General features: G+C 44.1%; 1 protein-coding gene across 6 annotated transcripts in view; it reads right to left on the bottom strand.

Moving 5' to 3' along the window:
• PTPRT (protein tyrosine phosphatase receptor type T) overlaps positions 1-20,797 on the bottom strand; it is a 1,142,918-nt gene that overhangs the window by 73,252 nt on the left and 1,048,869 nt on the right. For 3 of the 6 annotated variants that reach the window (XM_055264961.2, XM_055264960.2, XM_055264963.2), the window contains one exon: positions 15,952-16,142. In XM_055264961.2, the coding sequence (XP_055120936.1) occupies positions 15,952-16,142 (191 nt within the window). The remainder of the gene's footprint in view (positions 1-15,951; positions 16,143-20,797) is intronic. The other 3 variants (XM_063633847.1, XM_055264962.2, XM_055264965.2) reach the window with 1 other exon arrangement.

The following is a 20,797-nucleotide window of genomic DNA, read 5'->3' as shown; positions in this document are numbered from 1 at the left end:
GAGGTTGCAGTGAGCCGAGATCATGCCACTGCACTCCAGCCTGGGTGAGAGTGAGACTTTGTCTCATAGATAGATAGACAGATAGATAGATAGATGTTGGGCTGGATTTAGCCTATGGCTATAGCTTGCTGACCTTTATTCTAGAAGCATGACTATGATCCTCATCTATGCAGTGGTTGAGTAGGTGGAATTAGTGCTCATTCTGCTACCTAGCAACTTCAGATTCATTAGAGGGCACAGGAAGGAGTTCCTTGCCTGGGCTTCTCAGGCTGAGCCATGTTCTACAACTTAGCCTTTCTTAGGTTTTAAATTGGGGTAATAAAGTGCCTTCCTAGCTATTAATGGGTCATAATTTTGTTCTTTCTGTGTCCAACGCCCTTAGACAAACATCCTGGAAGAGAAGCAAAACAGGTGCTAGGCTTTGGGCACCAATCTCTGACCTAAATCTGGGTATGACAAAAATGTTATAAGGATAGGTAAGTGCTTATTTTACAAATGTGGGACTTATCTCTCACTTTTCTCCTCTTGTTCTTTCTTCTTCTTCTCCTTTTCCTGTTTCTCTTTTTGCTCTTCATTCTACCAAACCTTGCATCCATCTTGCCACCAGTTTAGGCCATCTCTAGGTGGAAGATGCTTCTAGCTACTGCAGGTAACTCTTAGAACTCAGATTCCAGCCCTAGCCTCCTCCTCTATCCCAGCCACCTCCTCCAGGCAACTTGCCAGATCTGTTCTCTCTATGTGAAGGGAGGTTGCTGCTGTCAGTGGTAGCACTGGATTTCTGGATGTCGAAGCCGATCTATTGAGGGTGGATTTTGTACCTAAAACCCTCTGTGATAAAAGCCAATTGTTCATCCAAACATGTCCCCCTGAAAGTGGGGTGAAGCCAAAAGCAGGAAAGCATGACTGTTTTCATAATAATTTTTTGAAAAAATAATTGTGTTGAGTACTTGCCATGTGCCAGGGTTTGGATTACCATTAGCTTAAGGTCTCTTTATGACCACACATTAGAATCACCTGGGCAGGCTTTACAACTCCCAAAGCCAAGGTCCTCCCAAGACCAATGAAGTCAGACTCTCTGGGGTGGGACACAGGCATCGGTAGTGTTTAAAACTCCCCAGCTGATGCTACTATGCAGCCATAATTTTTGCAAATAGTACTTTAAAATACTTTCCCATGAGTCTCCTCATTGGTTTCTTTTGTTTTGGGTTTGTCCCCTCCAATCCATTCTCCACTGTAATCAGAAAGATCTTTCTAAAATGTGAATAGGACCCAGTGACTCCTCTTGCCATTGCCTTCAGGATAAATTTCAAACTCTTTAGTGCAACATCCTTAATGACTTCACCCCAAATGCCCCTGCAGCATCACTTCTTGCTCTTATATCTATATTACCAGTTATAAGGTGTTTAAAATTTATAAGACTTTTCACATGCTGTTCCCTTTGCCTGAAATTCCCTTCCACCTGAGTCCGTCTGACAAACTCCTACATAACCTTCAAAACCCAGCGTAAGCATCTTCTTTGTGGAATCTTCTCTGCTCACTCTCCCTCACCCCACTGCATCCCCAGGTAAAGCCAGTTACTTCTATTATTAGATGGGCTTCTTTGCATCTAATAATTTAACTCTGTTTCTCAACTTGGCCATGGGCCTCTTCAGGGAAAGGGTAGCATCTTTGTCACAACTGTATCTCCAGAACCCGATGCTGGCTCTATTCTTCAGATGTGCTTGAAAGACCTATTTAGGATGAATGAATGAGTGAAATAATTAGTGAATGAGGTGGCTTCTGTGCTTTCAGAGGGTAAATATCCTGGGATCTTAGAGGTGTCAGTGACCTTGAAAATTGCCTAGTGGTGTTCCCATCCACAATGGCCTTCCGAGCAGCTGATAAGCAGATCCATAGCTTCTATCACTTGGATACCCTCCATGACAGATAGCTCACCACTTCTCCAACTTTTGGCCTCATTTTTGGACAGACTCGCCAGAGTTTTTTCTTTACTCAACCTCACTGTACTTTGCCTATGCCATCTCATAGGGCCCCACAGAGTAAATGTGTGCCCTTTCTCTGTCCTGTAACATCCTGCAGAGATTTGATGAAAGTCTCTTCTGTTCACTCCCAGAATCCTTGAATGGCAGTTTGGGGTCCTCTCACCATCAACTCCATGCCTTCCAGGAGACACCCCAGCATGCACCTATCCCTCGACAATCCTAAACCGAACAAAACAGTTGTGATAAGTGAGTGGCACTTCGTGGGAAACCATAGAGGCCCTGTCATGGTTCTGGGAGCCTCTGTCTCCCTTATTGGGGGCTGAAGGGGACCGAGTGGGCCTGGGGGCTGTGACGATATTGATAAAAGCAGAGGAGGGATGCCTAATAGAGCCACTGGGAGGGAGTGGTAATGACCCTGTAATTGGTAGACTTTGATCACACATCCATTTCCCTTTTTAGGGAGCTACAATCTAATAAGGGATAATCTCTTGAAGGAAAAAAAATATGAGGGGGAAAAGTATGAAAGAGAGACTCATTTCCATCTTCAAAGTGAGCAAGCCGAGGGCATTATTTTTCCATTAGTGGCTAGTTACAGTAGATTGACCAGGGAATGGTAGCAGTCATTAGGCGCTAATCACATTCTTTTGAAACCAAAATTGCCATCTAATTATATTCATCCATTATCAATCTCCACTTTCCTTTTCTCATTCTCTTCTCCTGAGAGTGCTGAGCCCTATTTTTACATTCCTCTCTGAGTGTGGAAATGTTTCCTACTCTTCAACAGTGTTGCTTTTCCAAGGCAGTCATTTTTTTTTTTGTTTTTTTTTTTTTTTTTTTTAGTTCAAAAGATGTATTTGGGGATGTCCTTATCCCTGGAAAGCTGCACCGTGGTATTTATAGAATCCTCAAAAGTCAGATTTGGAAGGATCTTTTGAGAAAATTATTGACTCATTTTATAGATCAGCAAAGTAAGGTCCTGAGACAGGAAATGACGTGCCCAAGAATATATATTGAGTCTGTCCCCACTCCCTCCCTCGCTCACTTCCTTCCTTCCCCAGCGACCATCTGGATGCCAGGTGCTGGGATAGACAGGGACCTGGGCAAGGGACTAGATAGGGTAGTGTGGGCAGAACTCTGAAAAGGGGAGATCTGAGAGGGAGAAAAGCAGCCCCTGAATTCTGGGAGCTGACCTGGCACTCACAGGTGGCCCTTGGTGCTCTCCTGCTGAACATGGACAATTGCACAGAAGACCAACCACAGGCAAGGCCGTTCTGAGGCCACGATGGAACAAGACAAAAGCAAGTTGCATCTGGATGCAGACAAAGATATGACCATGTCCAAGCCAAAAAAATGACCAAACACCCCCCTATTCTGGTTAATATGAGCGACTACTGATTCTTTGCCAATTACAGCTCTAGCCTCCATCTGATCTTCCCTTCTTATAGGTAAGATGTATTAAGATATCCAATCATACCACTTCCCAGTGTGTCCAACCTAAAACAAAACCTCACTTCCTTAGGGCCTCTTTCAAATCAGCAAACACAGCCCACATTCTGAGTCCTTTCTAACATCCCCTTCCTGAAATGTCCCACAGGAATGCACACTTCTAGGTGTGCACTCACTTCATTGCAACAAGTGGTAAACCCAACTTGTTCACCTCCAAGAGGTATGTCCCTGCTGATCTCTGGCCAATACATTTCAGCTAAAAACTAAATGATAAGCACGTGCCAGCTTTGGCAAGAGCTGGGGAAAGAATGTTCCATTCAGAGGGAACAGCAAGTGTGGAGACCCTGGGATGGAATGAGCTTTTTGTGTTCTAGAGCCTCTAGAAAGGGAGGCGCTCCAGAGCAGAGAGAAGAAGAGGATGACAAATAATGTGGATTTGGCTTGGGGTTGGGGCATGGTGTTCAATCAGGGTCTTGTGGACCAAGGACAAGAACGTGAGTTTTATTATAATTCAGTGGGAATGTTTTGGATTTTTTTTTTTTTTTGAGATGGAATTTCGCTCTTGTTGCCCAAGCTGGAGTGCAATGGCATGATCTCGGCTCACCGCAACCTCTGCCTCCTGGGTTCAAGTGATTCTCCTGCCTCAGCCTCCTGAGTAGCTGGGATTACAGTCCTGTGCCACCACACCCGGCTAATTTTTGTATTTTTAATAGAGACGGGGTTTCTCCATGTTGGTCAAGCTGGTCTCGAACTCCTGACCTCAGGTAATCCGCCCACCTCGGCCTCCCAAAGTGCTGGGATTACAGGCGTGAGCCACCAAGCCCGACCCAGAAACTTTTTAAGAGGGGGAGGCTGAGCCAGTGCCGGCATCATGATAAATGGCAGACAGTGCTTGTCACTGGGACCTTCTTTATCCTTGACGATAGGCTTTATAGATTTTAGAATAAAATTATCATCTGGTACCCGCCCCAGACTAACTCTCCCTGTGAGTGCAACCCACCCTCCTATCCACAAAGCTAGGCCCGTGGGAGGCTCAGACCACATGACCACAAGTCACAGACTTCTTTTGTTCTGCTGTGCTGACTCAGTCCATAGGACTATGAAACCTACCTCAATGTCCCACTTAGTACGTTAATTATCTGCTAGAACTGAGAATGATCCCTGATGCCTGTGTGGCTGATTTTTTCTTCTACCTGGCTCTACTGAGCCAAACCAACAGAAGCTTGCCATCCTTCTTTAGACACTCTTCTTTGCACCTAAGCCTTTCTGAGATATGCCTAAAATAGTAAGATGTCAAAACATAAAGCTTCCTAGAGCAGCTCACTCCCAATTCAAGGCTGAGGGCACGCCAGCCCATTTCATTTACCCGTTTACCTCCTATCCTAAGCAGATTCTGTCATTTGCAATGCCCCCTTTCACTCCCCTTTGCTTGACTATATCCCTGGAGATAATTGGATATGTTATGCCCTAGGGTGCAGCAAAACCAGGCCCAGGGATCGCTGATGAGGCAGTTCCTGGCTGATGTTCCAGGGCACAGCTGAGGGCTTACCTCCTCCATGTTCAGTCCTGCCCGCCAGGATTTCCCTACACCCCTGCCCAGCACTGTACTCTCCTGGTGCAGGGAAGACTCTGGAGAGTCTTCAGCAAGGAGGCACCATTTTACCTGGGTCTTTCCTTCATTCGTCTTGTCAAGAAATACACTTGCACACTAACTGTGTATATGAGTCAGGGAAAAGGCAGAGCTTTGCAAAAGGCAGACAGACTAAAGTGTCTGAATATTTTTACTGCAAGTAAGTTCACCACTTCGAGTGTCAATAAACGTTTCTGAAAAGAGTCAAAAATACATCCTGAAGGTTATGGGTGGGGAAGGATTTAACTATACAGAAGTAACACAAGGTGACTTTTTGGTTGATGAAATTCTCATGTATCCTGATTGTGTTGGTGTTTATAGGACTGTATGCATTAGTTAAAACTCTTAAAACTGTACACTCTGCCAAAACTAATTTTATAGTATGTAAATTTTAAAAAATGGAAAATAACACACCCTACAGAATTTTGTGATGATTACTGACTACCTGAGACAATACCCATAGCACCTGGCACAATGCCTGGTACACAGTAGGTGCTCAGAATCTTCCATCTTCCATATCCTCTTTCCCAGGGATATAATATTGAGCCTTTTTGGTCCACTTGTAGAAATCATTCTCTTGTCATCTTCAGTCAAAAACATCGAGGATTTTTTTTTTTAATTTTACTCTAAGTTCTGGGATACATGTGCAGAAAGTGCAGGTTTGTTACATAGGTATACATGTGCCATGGTGGTTTGCTGCACCTATCAACCTGTCATCTAGGTTTTAAGCCCTGCATACATCAGGTATTTGCCCTAATGTTCTCCCTCCCTTTGCCCCCACCCCCACCCTCCAACAGGCCCCGGGGTGTCATATTCCTGTGTCCATGTGTTCTCATTGTTCAACTCCCACTTATAAGAACATGTGGTGTTTGGTTTTCTGTTCTTGTGTTAGTTTGCTGAGAATGATGGTTTCCAGCTTCATCCATGTCCCCAGAAAGGACATGAACTCATTCTTTATATGGCTGCATAGTATTCCATGGTATATATGTGCCACATTTTCTTTATCCAGTCTATCATTGATGGGCATTTGGGTTGGTTCCAAGTCTTTGCTATTGTAAATAGTGCTGCAATAAACATATGTATGCATATGTCTTTATAGAATTATTTATAATGCTTTGGGTATATACCCAATAATGGGATTGCTGGGTCAAATGGTATTTCTCATTCTAGATCCTTGAGGAATTGCCACACTGTCTTTCATGATGGTGGAAACATCCAGTTTCTTTTTTCTTACAAGGGCAAAGATGATGGGAACTCTCTGAAACATCTATTCTGGTTTGTCTCAGACCAAAAGGATTCCCAGGATTTAGGACTTTCAGTTTTAAAACTGGGACCATTTTGGGAAAATTGGGACAAGCTGGTCCCTCTAGGTATAGGTAAAATAGGATTTAGGGAATGGGAACATTTCATAATCTGTTGGGAGCCTAAGGTCTGGTCCCTATTGTGGTCCACAGGTTCAGTTAACACATTTACTGATGTCGATGGTCAGCTTGTGGGTGACAAGGGAATCACAGCTCTTCAGGTTGTGTACAATCCAAGAGCATTGCACCTATGGAAGCACCATGCATATGGCAGAAATTTTAGGGTTTCCATATTTATTATGAACATTTTCTGGAAGGTGACAGTCAAATATCTTGAGACAGGTGCACCTTTTGCTATTTCACTCATAGGTGCTGTAGGAGTTAGTGGTGGCCTTGGCAGAGGCCAAGCTTTCAACAAATTCCATCTTCTGTGCTGAAAAGTACAAGACTTAGGGATTATAAATGTGGACAGAGAAGGCAGGAGAGGATGACTAATGACGTCTACTCAGAGTGGCATCAGGAGAGCAAATATTATTGCATACCATGTCACTAAATAGACAGTAATTTATGAGTTCTGCTGGTGAAGCTAAGTAGAAAATCAGATTGCAGCAAGATGGGGGTATTTGTCTGTGACAGGAGCTTTGATCAAGGCAGAGAAGTTGAGTGCATGTCTGCATGTAGACTCACAAAACACTCTTTAAAAGGCCCAATTAAAAGCTACAAGGCCTCCTTTAGATGACAAATTCCCTGCCTTCAAGAAGTCTATAGCTTAATGAGAAATCTCACGCGAAGGTACCTCTATTCCTCCCAGCTGTGAGCCTACAATCTTGGGGATCCCCATAACTCACTTCAGGCTACAGACTTCCAGCTGTCTACACACGTCTCCATGGTCATGCATGAGCTTCCGGGTGGCTGACTCCAGACCAGCAACTCTCCTCTAAACTTGTAGCCAGCTGTGGTGAAGAGGCAGACTGCCAGGGGCCATGATCATAACCTTGGTAACTCTTTTCAAAGAAAACTGTGCAACGGGTGTAAGATTCCTATTAAATCTCCCCAACTAGTTTCATTTTATTTCTCCTTTCATAGGCAGGCATCTTTGTTTCTCCTCAAAAAATTGGCTGCAGCATTTTAATCGTTTCGTTTTTTGCTTCCAAGCTTTGCACATGTAGTTCCCTCTTGTACACAACCTTCTCCTCTACCCATCTTCTTCTACTTTTCTCTAACTCGGAGTCTTATCTTTTCTGAAACTTCTGATAGCTTTTGGCAACAAGAAGTGACAAAAAGCAAGTGTGTCTCCAAAGCATTTGAACTAGAGTTCTGTTACATCATTACATGGTGTGGCAAGACCATGAGCTTTCTTTAAAGTAGCATCTTTATTTTCTTTATTTAGCTTTCTATCTCCAGTGCCCAAACAGTGTTAGGTGCACAATAAATACTCAATCAGTGTTTTTGGCCAGATGAATGTTCATAAAATAGAAGCATATACTATCAGCCTTTAGAATTTCACGCTAAGCCTGTAGTCAAACATTTCACAGATGAAAATGAGACCCAGAGAGGGAAGAGTCTTGCCCAAGACCACCCAGAGTCTCAGGAGCAGATTGAGAACCAGGTTTTGACTCTTGGTCAAAGGATTTTTCTATAGTACCACCTGAAAATCGCTCACTTGGTTGGGGGAGATCCTGTATTAAATACACAAAAAACCCACCATGTGCTCTGTTAGAAACAGTATTGTAAGTAGAACAATAAAAATAGGCTAAAAGGGAAAGACTGAGTCTCTTCCCTTTTCCCTTAATGGGGAATCTCACACAAGGGTACCTCTATTCCTCCCAGCTGTGAGCCTACAATCTTGGGGATCCCCATAACTCACTTCAGGCTACAGACTTCCAGCTGCCTACACATGTCTCCATGGTCATGCATGAGCTTCTGGGTGGCTGACTCTAGGCCAGCAACTCTTCTCTACACTTGCAGCCAGCTACAGTAAAGAGGCAGACTGCCAGGAGCCACCATCATAACCTTGGTAACTCTTCCAAGATCCTAGATCCCTCCAAGATCCTTGGTAACTCTTCTATGATCATAACCTTGGTAATAGTCTCTTCTATGTGAGCTCTTTCCTGCTGGAAAACCCCCAAGTTTGAAACCACATGGGTCACTGATGGCTTTTGGCCACTCCCTGTAATGGCCTATTGTCTTTTTTCAATCTAGAGGTGGGGTGGAGTGGAGTGAAATGAGCAGGTGGAGCCCAGGTATTCCTGTTTTGGTCATTATGAGTTCCCAGAGTTGAAGAACCTCATGGATTTCCCATTCATGATTTGGGCATGGGCCAGTAATTCCTCATGCCCCTCCCTAGAACCATGCTTATCTGCAAATTGAGGAGCTGAACCAGAACCTTTCTGGGGTTGCCTGTGGTGGGATATTCTGTCACTCTGTCACCAACTGAGGAGAGCAAACCTTGTGGGAGAAGCAGAGGTGTCCTCGGACACTGCTCAGGGGGCTCTGAGCGGAGAAGGGAGCACCTAGGTTGACCTGAAACTTCCATCTCTATGGTTACACCCCATTCAAAAGCTGCCTGCCCGCCATCACCCCATCACCCACAGATGACTAAGAACAAGATGGCAACACAGGCCTTCCCCACAAAAGCCATACATATGGCATGTCCGTCCTGAGCTGGAAAATGAACAAATGTTTGCCCTTCATTAGGCTGCATCATATTCCTCACAGCTGTTCCTTGTTGCTTTAAATAGTCTTAATGGAGCTGTAATAACCAGTACCTTCTGGTTGCCCTACTGGGCTGGTTCCATTCATTATGACCGCAGCCTGTCTGGATTGAACTGGGATGAACATGCTTCTTCATCTCTCCATCACAAAGTCACCTCTTCCGATTCTCCCTTATCTTCCCTAAACCTACTGCTCTTCTGACTACCATGGCAGGGGTTACATGGGACACAGACAACTCAGCTCTCCAGCCCACATCTCTTATATTTTGCTGTGATGCTTAGGGTTTTGCTGTGTAACAGGGGAAGGTGGGAGAACTGGAGCTGGGGGGAAGGAGGGAGGATGCTGTGGTTCAGAATCACATGCTCTTGACTTTAATAGGAAGGGTCTATGGTTCAGAATCACATGCGCTTTCATCGGCAGGAATAGACCTGAGGGTTGGCAGAGCACGCCAGGGGATGGTCTGTGGGCACATGCTGGGGACTCCATGGGTTTTCTTAGTGGTTCTCAGCTTTAAAAGTATATTCCCATCAACTGGAGGGCTTAGAAAACACTGAAGTATACATCCCACCCCCAGTGATTCTGAAATGTGGCTGTACACTGAAGTATACATCCCACCCCCAGTGAAACTGATCTGAAATGTGGCCTGAGCATTGGTGTTTTTTTAAAAGTTCCCCAGGTAATTCTAATGCGCAACCCAAATTGAAAGCCTCTGACTGAGGCTCAGATCTGTCTGGCAGGTGAAGTTAATTTGCCTTGGGCCTCCTTGAGCTCCTAGGAGCCCAAGGCCCTTGGCCAATTGTGGTTTTTAGAACTTGAGACATAACCATGGAAGTGGTAGCCCCAGATAGTGAGGTCCCATGCGACCATCAGTGGGAGGGAGGCCCAGCTGGCTCGGCCGATTGGTTCTTATTTAGACTCCCAGAATATCAGTGACAGAAGGGTTATTTGGATCACTTTGACAAACCCCTTTGCTCCCACTGCATAAATGTGGAAATGGAGGCCCAGAGGAGAGTGACCTGCCTGAGGTCACCTGAATACTTAATGAATGTTATAGGACTTGATTCCAGGCATTTTGACTCTCAATTCAAGACAGTTCATACATTATTTCAAATAATTGAACTTAAAATATATATTGAGAGACTCAGTTTTCATGCCAATGAGAACAAGCTGATTTTATGGCTCTACATGCAGAGAAAGTGCGTAGGCTTGTCTGGGCTCTGGGCCCAGTCTCCTGGTTTGGGCAGCCCCATATTTTCCTTGAATTACTGTCCCAGCCGCCTACCTGCCTCTGTTGTCCCTGCTCTGATCTCTATAAGATCTAAAATGCAAATCTACTTTAAAAAGTCCTGCTCTCTTCGATGGCTCCAGTGGCTTCTTGATTATAATCCAAACTCATTAGTGTAACAAATACCCTTCTTTTGCTTCATCCTGGCCCCTGTTGACAATTTCAGCCCCATCTCCCTCCATGCTTCCTCCCAAACCGTTTCTGGTTACCCTCACTCAACCTGCTGTGCCCACTCCCGTGCCACAGCTTATGCTAGCCGCTCTGCCTGGAACGCCCTTCCCTTCTTTAATTTGGTTCTTCCTACTTCTCAAGCTTTGGTTTAGGCTTTATGTCTTCCAGAAAGCCACTCGCTATTTACCTATAGGCTGGGTTAATGCATCCCACCCCCAAGGATTCTCATAGCTCTGGATATACCTCTATGGTGGCATTTTTTTGTCTCTAAGAATAGGCTCTACATTCCCTAGCAGGGCAGGGCTCTATTTCAGTTCCCAGAGCCTAGTACAGTGTCTGTCCCCTGGAAAATGCTCCCATATCTTAAAGTTGAAATTCTGAAAGGCCTGGTTGTAGGTCCTTGTCTCTGTCTATACTCACTGGCTTGGTGACTTCACCCAGTCTTGTGGCTTTAATCATCTATAGGCCAATAACTCCCAAAGGTTTCTCTCCAGCCCAGGCTTCTTCACCAAATTCCAGTTTCATAGATCCAGCTACCTCCTTGCCACATGGAGACACTAATATGTCTAATGGACATTGCAAACTCAATTTAACATGAAACTACTGATTGTTCCAGCTCTGCTTTACTTGAGCATCCCCATTTCCATTAGAAGCAGCTCCATCCTACCAGTGGCACAAACAACAGCCTTGGAGGTACCCTTAATTCCTTTTGTAACATACACCATGTGTTAGGAAATGCTATTGGCTCCATCTTTTAAATATATTCAGAATCCAACCATGTCTCACCACCTCCTCTGCCATGCCCTAAGTCATTGTTGTCTCTCACCTGGGTTACTGCAATGTCCTCTTAACTTGCTTTCACCCTTGCCTTCCTAAGTTCCATTCTCAACACAGTAGCTAGAATGAAGTAAGGTCAGATCATCAGCACTTGTCTTCTCAAAGCTCTGCAGTGGCTTTCCATTTTAGTTAGAGTAAAAGCCAAAGTCCTTATAACGGCTTGTAATGCATAGCATGGTCAGGTCCCTCTTTATTTCTCCAGTCAAATCTCCTATTACTTTTATCCCTTGCTCACTCTGCCTCTGCCACCCTGGCCTCTTTGCAACTGCTTGTACGTGCCAGATCTATTACTCTCTGGATCTGGAACTCTCTTCCTCCAGATATCTTCCACCATGTCTATATTCAAGTTTCATCTTCTAAATAAGGACTACCCTTTTATCCCATTTACTATTGGAACCTCCTCTACTTCATGTCCCTGGAACAAATTTCCCTTCCTTGCTCTATTCATTCTTTTTCCATGGCACTTGTGGCAGACTGTATTATTATCCAAAGATTTTCTTTTTCTTTTTCTTTTTTTTTTGGAGATGGAGTGTCACTCTGTCCCCCAGGCTGGAGTATAGTGGCACGATCTCAGCTCACTGCAACCTGTGCCTCCTGGGTTCAAGTGATTCTCCTGCCTCAGCCTCCAGAGTACTTAGGGTTACAGGCACCCACCATCATGCCTGGCTAATTTTTCTATTTGTAGTAGAGAAGGGGTTTCATCATGTTGGCCAGGCTGGTCTTGAACTCCTGACTTCAGGTGATCCACCTGCCTCAGCCTCCCAAAGTGCTGGGATTACAGGCGTGAGCCACCATGCCTGGGCTTTTTTATTTTTCCCCCAATATTTCTTGCTTTGCATGCTCCTCTAGAATCTGGCAACTGCCCCTCCTCCTTATCAAGGGATAGAGTCAAATTCCCCTCTCCTAGAAAGTGGGGAGTTTTTACCTGCTTACAACCGATAGTACATAGTAGGAATAATGCAGTGTGATACCCAAGTTTGGGTCACAAAGGTGATGCACTCTTCACCTTGTTATCTGGGGAGCTCACCTATGGAGCTCTGAGCCACCATGGAAATCGTCCAACTATCCCAAGGCTACCACGCTGTGAAGAAGCCCAGGTCACTGAAGAGGCCATGGGTAGGTCTTCCAGTGGACAATCCCAGTTGAAAGCCTGTGTCAGTCACTAAACATGTGAGTGAAGACACGTTCAGATGATTCCAGCCCCCAGCCTTGGAGACTTCCTAGCCAAGGCTCTGGATACTGTGTAGAAGAAACAGGTTGTCCCTGTTGTACCCTGCACAGATTCCACAGAATCAATGAATGCAAGAAATTGGTTGTTTTATGTTGTTAAAATTTGGAGTGGTTTGTAACATAGCAAACAGTATTTTTCACTGTCTAACACACTACATTATATAATTTGCTTATTTTTTAAGCTTATGTTTATTTCCTATTTCCCTTCTTAGAATACAAGCTTCAGGAGGGCAAGAATCTTTGTTTCATTCACTGTTGTATCCTAAGTACCTAGAATCATCCTTGGCAATAGTAAATAGTAAATATTTACTGAACAAATTTTAAGTGATTGTTCAACTGAATTGAATTTTGTCTTCTGATGCAGCTTGCTATGGCTGAGATGTCTCTTAGATGTCAACTTGTCAAACCCACTCATTTGTATGAAAAAACTGAACAGAGCAGAGAAGTGACAGGCAACAAACAGCACAAAGCAGGTTGGTATGAGAGTAGGACTGGAGGCTCGGGAGTCTTATATCTGCAATAGGACACCGATTCTCCTAGCAGATATGTGACTCTTTTTTTTTTTTTTTTTTTTTTTTGAGACGGAGTCTCGCTGTCACCCAGGCTGGAGTGCAGTGGCATGATCTCGGCTCACTGCAGGCTCCGCCCCCCGGGGTTCATGCCATTCTCCTGCCTCAGCCTCCTGAGTAGCTGGGACTACAGGTGCCTGCCACCTTGCCCGGCTAATTTTTTATATTTTTAGTAGAGACGGGGTTTCACCATGTTAACCAGGATGGTCTCGATCTCCTGACCTCGTGATCCACCCGCCTCGGCCTCCCAAAGTGCTGGGATTACAGGTGTGAGCCACTGCGCCTGTCCCAGATCTGTGACTCTTATGCTCAGGATGAAGATTTGAGATATCACAGGAGCCTTGATCATCAAAGCAATATCCAGCTGTATTCTGGGCTGGACATTGTGGGCTAGCACATTGTGAAATGACTTATCAGGCAATATTTTCTGATTAACCCTCAGTTAATCAGAAAATAATGTTAACTAGAAGCTAAGCTTTACAGCTTGCTGATTAATATAATTTGGACTAATTGAGGCCAAGGCTAGCCTAGTTAGATTTGTGGTTCAGATTCAAATGATGAAATAACATGTATTGTTTGTTTTCTCATTATAAAAGCTGTTCATTTCCATGCTAGAAAGCTTGGAAAATGTAAAAGGGTACAAAGAAGAAAGTTTGAAAAGCAACTCACCACACAGGGATGAATGCTTTAAAAGAAATATTAATCTAGAACAAAATGCATGAAAGTAGTCAAATACACTTGTAATTCTGTCTTCAAATTTCAGATTGCAAGTTCTTACATATGTGTTTCTCAGCCTTTGGTTGCTTGTCTCTTTTTTTTTGGTAAGCCACATATCTCCCTTAATGATATTTGAAATTTTTAATCAAATTGTTATGACTAATGTTGAATATACCATTTTCAAATAACATTACCTTCCTGACATTTGCTCAACAAACAGGTCTGCATACACAAACATAAAGCATGCTCACATGCACCCTATGTCCCAGAGACTGGGACCATTCAACCCCCTAGGAAATGAGATCCAGGGATGGGCAGTGATGAGATCATCTTCTTCAACTCTAATTCGAATATCCTTTCAAGATTTGTAGATAAGAATATGAAAAGTGCTATTTTACTTAGACCATTTTTGAAATTAAGTGCTAGGTCTCTCAAGCTGGTAATTACTCACATCCATTGGCATAAACATTTTTGTTCTCATAAATATGTCAAACATGCCCCTCGTCACCATGTTTTAAACTCTCATAGAGTTTTAGGACCAGATAGGTCCTGAGAGATCACCTTATCCAAATTATTCATTCAACTAATAAAGAATTTTTAAAACTCAGATAGCAAAATTCTAAAATCAAACAGCTTGCTACAGTGGAATACAGCTGTCTGGACCCCCAGTTTAGCACAATTTCATGACCTCATACGACTTCAGAAATATTGCTTTGTAAGCTCTTTCTCAGAATATAGTCTGAGTGACAAACTTAGTCTGCAATATCAAGAATTCCAAATGTGTGGGGTCTGAGCCAATGAGATTTCTACTGCACGCAGCAAAACTGAATCAAGCATATCTGGGGCACACGCTGCATGTGAAGAAAAAAAAAGAACAAACAACAAAAAAACACAAATACATCAAACTCAGAGCACGGTACACAGAAGATACTCAGAATATATTTTAGGAAAGAAGGAGGGAAGGGAAAGACAGGAAAGCAAAAGTGAAGAAAGAAATTCTTGTTTTCAAAGCTGGCTGCAGCTGGAGTCTAAGTGCAACCAGGAGAGTTGCAGAATTATTCTTGGAGAGTGAGCTGCTCTTTGGTTCAGAAAAATGTCTTAATGCATTCTCCTTTTATTTTATTTTGCTTTTTGTTTGTAAAAGGTGAGGCCTAATGGGCAGGATTTGAAACAAAAAGAGTGAGATAAAGAAAGCTAAATTGTTCTGCAAAATAAGAGGAATGTGGTGCCCTTTGGATGCTGAGGGGTAGGGGTGGAGGAAGTTTTGAAGACACCAAAGAAGACTTTGAGAGAAATTAGATAGAGACCTGTCAGGAGACCAGAACCTTAGAAGGCCTTACCAGCAATGTAGATGGTTAAGGAACTTATAAGAAGAACAGCGTTGTACTGAGGTGCTGCCTGTCCTTTGCTGCAGTCCTTCTCTATTATTCCCCAAACCTCGGTAACAACCACTACCAGCAAATCCTTTGTGTTAGGGATGCTTTGGGGAGGTGGGAAAGGGATGCCTAATGCAGGGTGAAGAGATGGTGCAGAAAGAGGGAACTGTGGTCACTGGAGATGAAGCATTGCCTTCGGGGGATGGGAGCGGGGACCAGAATACCACAGAAACTTGAGTATGAGACAAGAGGTGACCAAGAGCAAGCACGCATGCTGGAAATCATTGGCAGGGGAGATGTGCTGGCTTTTCTACAGCATGTGGGATGGGAGCTTGAGCCATTCTGGCATAGTGAATGGAGGTGAGACTCCAAAGTGTAGAAACTTTGGAGATAATGAAACTTTGGATAATGAAAGGGGAAGGGTAGAGAAACAAGAGTGAAAAAGGATGTCTTCGAATTATTTAGCATGGTGCTTCTCAAATGTAATGTGTACACAAATCACCTAGTTTCTGGTTAAAATGCAGGTTCTGATTCAGTAGGGAAGGATGGGGCCTGAGACGTTGCATTTCCTACATGCTCCCAGGTGATACTGATGCTGCTGGCCAGGGAGCCATACTTTTTGTAGCAAGGCTTTAGTGCCCAAATAAGCCTCTGAAACTATCAGGAAGTTTCCCCACAGGCTGGTCTCTTACCTCGTATTCCTCCTTGAACCCGTAGCCCTGGCCTCTCTTCATCTGTGTGATGTGCTGCAGCAAGTCAGCCACCCGGATGGCGGGCTGGAACTGGTCCCGGGGATAACTCATCTCCACAGGGTCACAGGTGCGGTAGGGATGAGTCTGGATCGTGAGGGTGGGCTGGGAAAGCTCCCCGCGGCTGCCATCTGCTTCGAAAAGAAGGAGGCGGAACAGATCATCACCTATAGAGGCTTTGCCCTTTGTCCTCCCTGTCTCCCCCAGCTTGGCCTGAGGACAGAGGGAACCAACTTGGGACTCAACTGATCAGGAAACCACAGAAGGATTGGAGATACACTCCTTCCCTGGCCTGGCTGTGTTGGTAGATCTAAGTATCAAACTCACAAACAAACCAATGACCACAATACATTTCAAGGGCACAGACTGATAAAGTTCCAGGTTGGTCATCATCCCGGTCTGTCTCAGTCCTTCCTTTAGACTTGGTGGGGCAGAGCCACTGAGAAGCTAGGCAGGCTATTTATTGGGAGCCCCCTCCTGTTTAGGAAGCAGAGAGGCTGGAAATGGTGCCTTATGCCTGTCTGCAGGGGAGGAGAGCCTCAGGTGGCCTCAGGTGCTCGAAGATTGGAGTCACATGTATGCTTCTGGTCCATTTGCCTGCATCCCTGGCTTCTCTACTATTTTTCTCCTTTGAGTTTTACCCTGGGAGGAATTGGAGCCAGTCTTGGACTGCCAGCAGCTAGCAGGGACCCTGACCCTCCCAGCTGCTCTCTCTAGTTATGAGCTCTGCCACAGTAACCACCTTCTTGCTATTGTATAGTTTCCCCATCACTTAATACTATTAATCCAGTGGCATCATTCAACCAACCTTGCAGGTAAGGAAGCCTGGGCCTCTTCCTTCAGTGCTGCTAGCTACTTTCCCCAGGCCTGGATCCTTTGCCTCATCGCCTTCATAAAATCTCTCCCTGATGTAAGATCTATATTCTCTCTTGATAAAAACCTTTTGATCCAATGAGTTGCTTTAACTGCCTTCTGTCAGTTTGGTCACCCTGAAAACTGATGCCTGCTCAGATTGGGTTTGAAATCTTCTGTTCCCCTTGGACCACTAAAACCAATTTCTTGCTTACCACCTCCCTGCCAGGCATACATTCTTGGTCTTTCAGGGCCAGTTTACCTTTCCCAGAACCATCTAGGCTTGGTCTTCCCAACCTCCTTCCAAAGACATGGACAGTCTATGCTCCGGACCATCTTGCTTGTGGCATGCAAGAGATGAGAACTGCCAGCTGCAGCAGTTAATGTGTCTCCCCCAGATGTTTTCAGACACTGCAAAACACCTATGCAGATACCCACTCGGCCTATGCCATACTCATTCCCTGGGAGGGTTAGCATATATTCCCGATTTTCTGCAACTTGTCTTTTCAAAATCCATGTTCCCTTCAGCTTATTTGGCTGTCATGTTGGAATAATCCATCAGACATGGATTCTGTGTGTGAATGCACACTCTACTTCTCGGCAGCAGCATCGGCAAGCCTGTTCCTGGCAGGGAAAGATAATGGAAGGGAACACCTGACCTTCCTGCTTTCTAGGTGGCCAACTTGTCCCAGTTTGGCTGACAATTTTCCAGTTTTAACATTGAAAGTCCAGCTGTTGGGAAACCTCTCAGTCATGGGCACATGGGAATGGTTGGTCACTCTAATGATTTCACTTATATCTGTGGTTGGAGTAGGGGATAAATTTTTCACTTTGCAGCCTTCTGCCTGCCTCCACCTACCAAGGGAGGAGAGGCTACTAATCTGACTGGTCTGACTTTGAGACACTGATTGGGTCATACCTAATTAGTAGGTGGGGTCATCATAGGCAGAGTGTGGTCTCTAAAACTTCCTAATTCAGGGTGGTAGGTAAACATCCCCAAAGCAGAGACTGTCCTTTGGGGACCAGCCAAATAACCCCTGGATTTCTTACAGAAAGATTTCTAAGATTTAGATTTATGCATAAGAAAGAAGGGCCTAGGCAAGTTGTTAGCAAAACCTTCCTGACTGCACAGAAGAGAAATACTGCTTACTTTCTCTCCCGGGATTTTAGGTAATAGCTAGTACGTGTTCACTGGCATTGCTTAAATGTACCACTTGGCAAACATGGGGGCTGTTTCCTTTCTCCATCACCCGCTTGGCTTCATGAGTTTGACTTACTGAGAACCCACTCTGTGCCAAGGACTATGGTAGGCAGTGGCAATGCAGACAGAAATATGGATTCCACCCTCAAGTCTTGACCATCTAGCAAGGAAATAGACAAGAAGAATCAACTGAAGAAAAGGGACAGAGCCTGAGAGATGAAGGCACATTTAGTTAAGAACAAGGAGGTTGATAAGGAGTAAAAGCTGTGGGTAGAAATGTCGGGGGGGCAACACTGTAAGAGACGGTGCAAGGCAGATCCAGAGACTGAATGTGCAAGACCCTTGAAGCCAGTGTGAACCTGTTGAAGGGTTTTAGGAGGAATCTCCTTCTTTAAAGACTCACACTGTTTCTTGTAGGTGTCCCAGCTGTCATGAATAGCTGTCATCAAAGGCATCCTTCCAGCGAATATCACTCCTGTGACGGTGTGATTGGAAATGGAGAGGAAGGGAGCACTTGTGTTTGATTCATCTAGAGATGGTACAAAGCTATGGCAAGAGCCACAGAGGTATGGATCGTGAATACCTAAAGCTTGGAGTCATGCCATACTCTATGATTTCTAGGAAAGGATGAGCTGATTCAATGCTAGGAGGCCTGTGAGTATTTCCCACCAAAGCTACCATCACATATGGGGACAGATGTCTTCAGAGACCCACAGTCTCCCAGAGTAACTTGGGGCATGGGCTGCATGCGAGACCAGCTGCCTGGGAAAGACAGGCTTCCTAGGAATGGGAACTTGGCTTTTTATGTGTGTGTGAGAAATGTCAAATGTTTCCAAAACCAAATAGCTGTCAATATGGATATTTTCCCTAAACACATTGCTAGACAGACTGTAAACTTGGTGTCAGCAAAACCAACACTGGAATGGAAAATAAATGCATTGAAATTTAACAACTTGTATTGCTGTAACGTTTGCAGTAATGTCAATGCCAGTGCTAATGATGCTATGAAGACTCAGAACCAAGGGATTTTCAAGGTTTATTAATCCAACGGGTTGGACTTCCCTTTCCAAAGTATCTTACCTCACCTATTCCCTTATTAACCTCTGATAATGCAGAAGTGATGTCTTTTATCACACTCCATTTCACCAGACGCACTATACTTAATTTTCCATCATTAGGTTTAATGAAAACCCAATTTTACAACTCGCTTCTCTCAGGAACCTACAAGTAATGCTACCTTTTTATCAGGCCCAATTAAAAGACGTTATGATGTTCCTATTCAAGAGGGAGCCTTAAAACTAATGTGCGATTCTGCTGCTAATTCAACAAAGGCACTGGAATTCGCATGCTGCTCATAAAATGTAACTCACACCAGCTGGCCCAGGGACAGAGCATTTTTCATTTTTTCTCCTCACCAGCCCCTTAATTTTCATGCCATTTCAACTTCTGATTTATGGGTCTGGTATGTTTATTTATCATGCAATAATATTTTGGATTTCTTTCACACTTTTTATATAGCTGTTGCCTAACCCTGTGAATTCCCCTGCAGTAACTCTTGTCACTGCCTGCGAGGAGCTTGTGGGATGGGCAGAAGGATTTTGGAGCTGTGTATGAGATTTTGGGTTACTGTCTCACTGATTTCTCCTTTGCTGTCTCTCTGCTCTGTCCTCCTCTTCCTTGGGATCCTAGATTCATCGCCGCTGCTGCCCACCCCTGTCCCCCGCCCCACTGCTACCAGCCATATAGATCTCCCTCTACCATTTAGTCACATATTTCCAGTCACTTACTAGGAATTGCCACTCCAACTGGTTAAGAAATATTTAGTGAGTACCTATACTGTACAATGCACCATGTTAGATACTGTGTTCATACAGGAGGGAGGTATGTTCAGGGAGAAATAAGCAGGCCACAGCCCTTGAAGGAGGGGAGAAGAAAATATAAGGTGTGCGTGAATAAGTCTAACTAAGATAGGAAGAGATAGACACCTAAGAGATGGAAGAAGGATGTGCCATGGGGTTTGGCAATCTGGAAACATTCTCCAAGCTTTAGGCATTCATGATCCACCTCTGTGTCTCTTGCCATAGCTGTTTACCATCTATGTGACAGCTGTCCAATAGAACTTTCCACAACAATGGAAGCGTTCTACATCTATGCTCTGCAGTTTGGTGGCCACTAACCACATGTGGCTACTGAGCATCTGAAATGTGGCTAATGAGACAGAGGAACTGAATTTTAAATTTTGTTTAATTTTTATTAATTTAAATGGAAATATTTACAGGTGGATTATGTCTACTATATTGGGCAGTGCAGATATACAGAAAGAGATAGGGAAAGGAAGAGAGTTCTAGACTCACACAGTGGGGCAAAGAGATCTAGAACAGCACTGGTCAGTGGAAATATATTGCAAGCCATGTATGTAATTTAAGATGGTCTTGTGGCAACATTAAATAAGATGAAAAAGAACACATGAAAGTAATTTCAATAATACCTAACCCCATATATCTGAAATAATATTTCAACATATAATTAGAAAAATTATTAATGCTGTATTTTTACATTCTTTATTCACACAAAAGCTCTGAAATCCAATGTGTATTTTACACTTACAGCACTTTTCAATTCAGACTGGCCATATTTCCAGGATTTAACAGACACTGGTAAATGGTGGGCTACTGTATGGGACAATGCAGGTGCACACAGACTTATCCAGAGCCAGATCAAGTTCTAAAGAGAGGT

The sequence above is a fragment of the Symphalangus syndactylus genome, chromosome 24 (assembly GCF_028878055.3).
Source record: "Symphalangus syndactylus isolate Jambi chromosome 24, NHGRI_mSymSyn1-v2.1_pri, whole genome shotgun sequence".
NCBI lineage: Eukaryota > Metazoa > Chordata > Mammalia > Primates > Hylobatidae > Symphalangus > Symphalangus syndactylus.
Note: the sequence above shows the minus strand (reverse complement) of the source record. Positions and strands in the feature narration are given on the sequence as shown.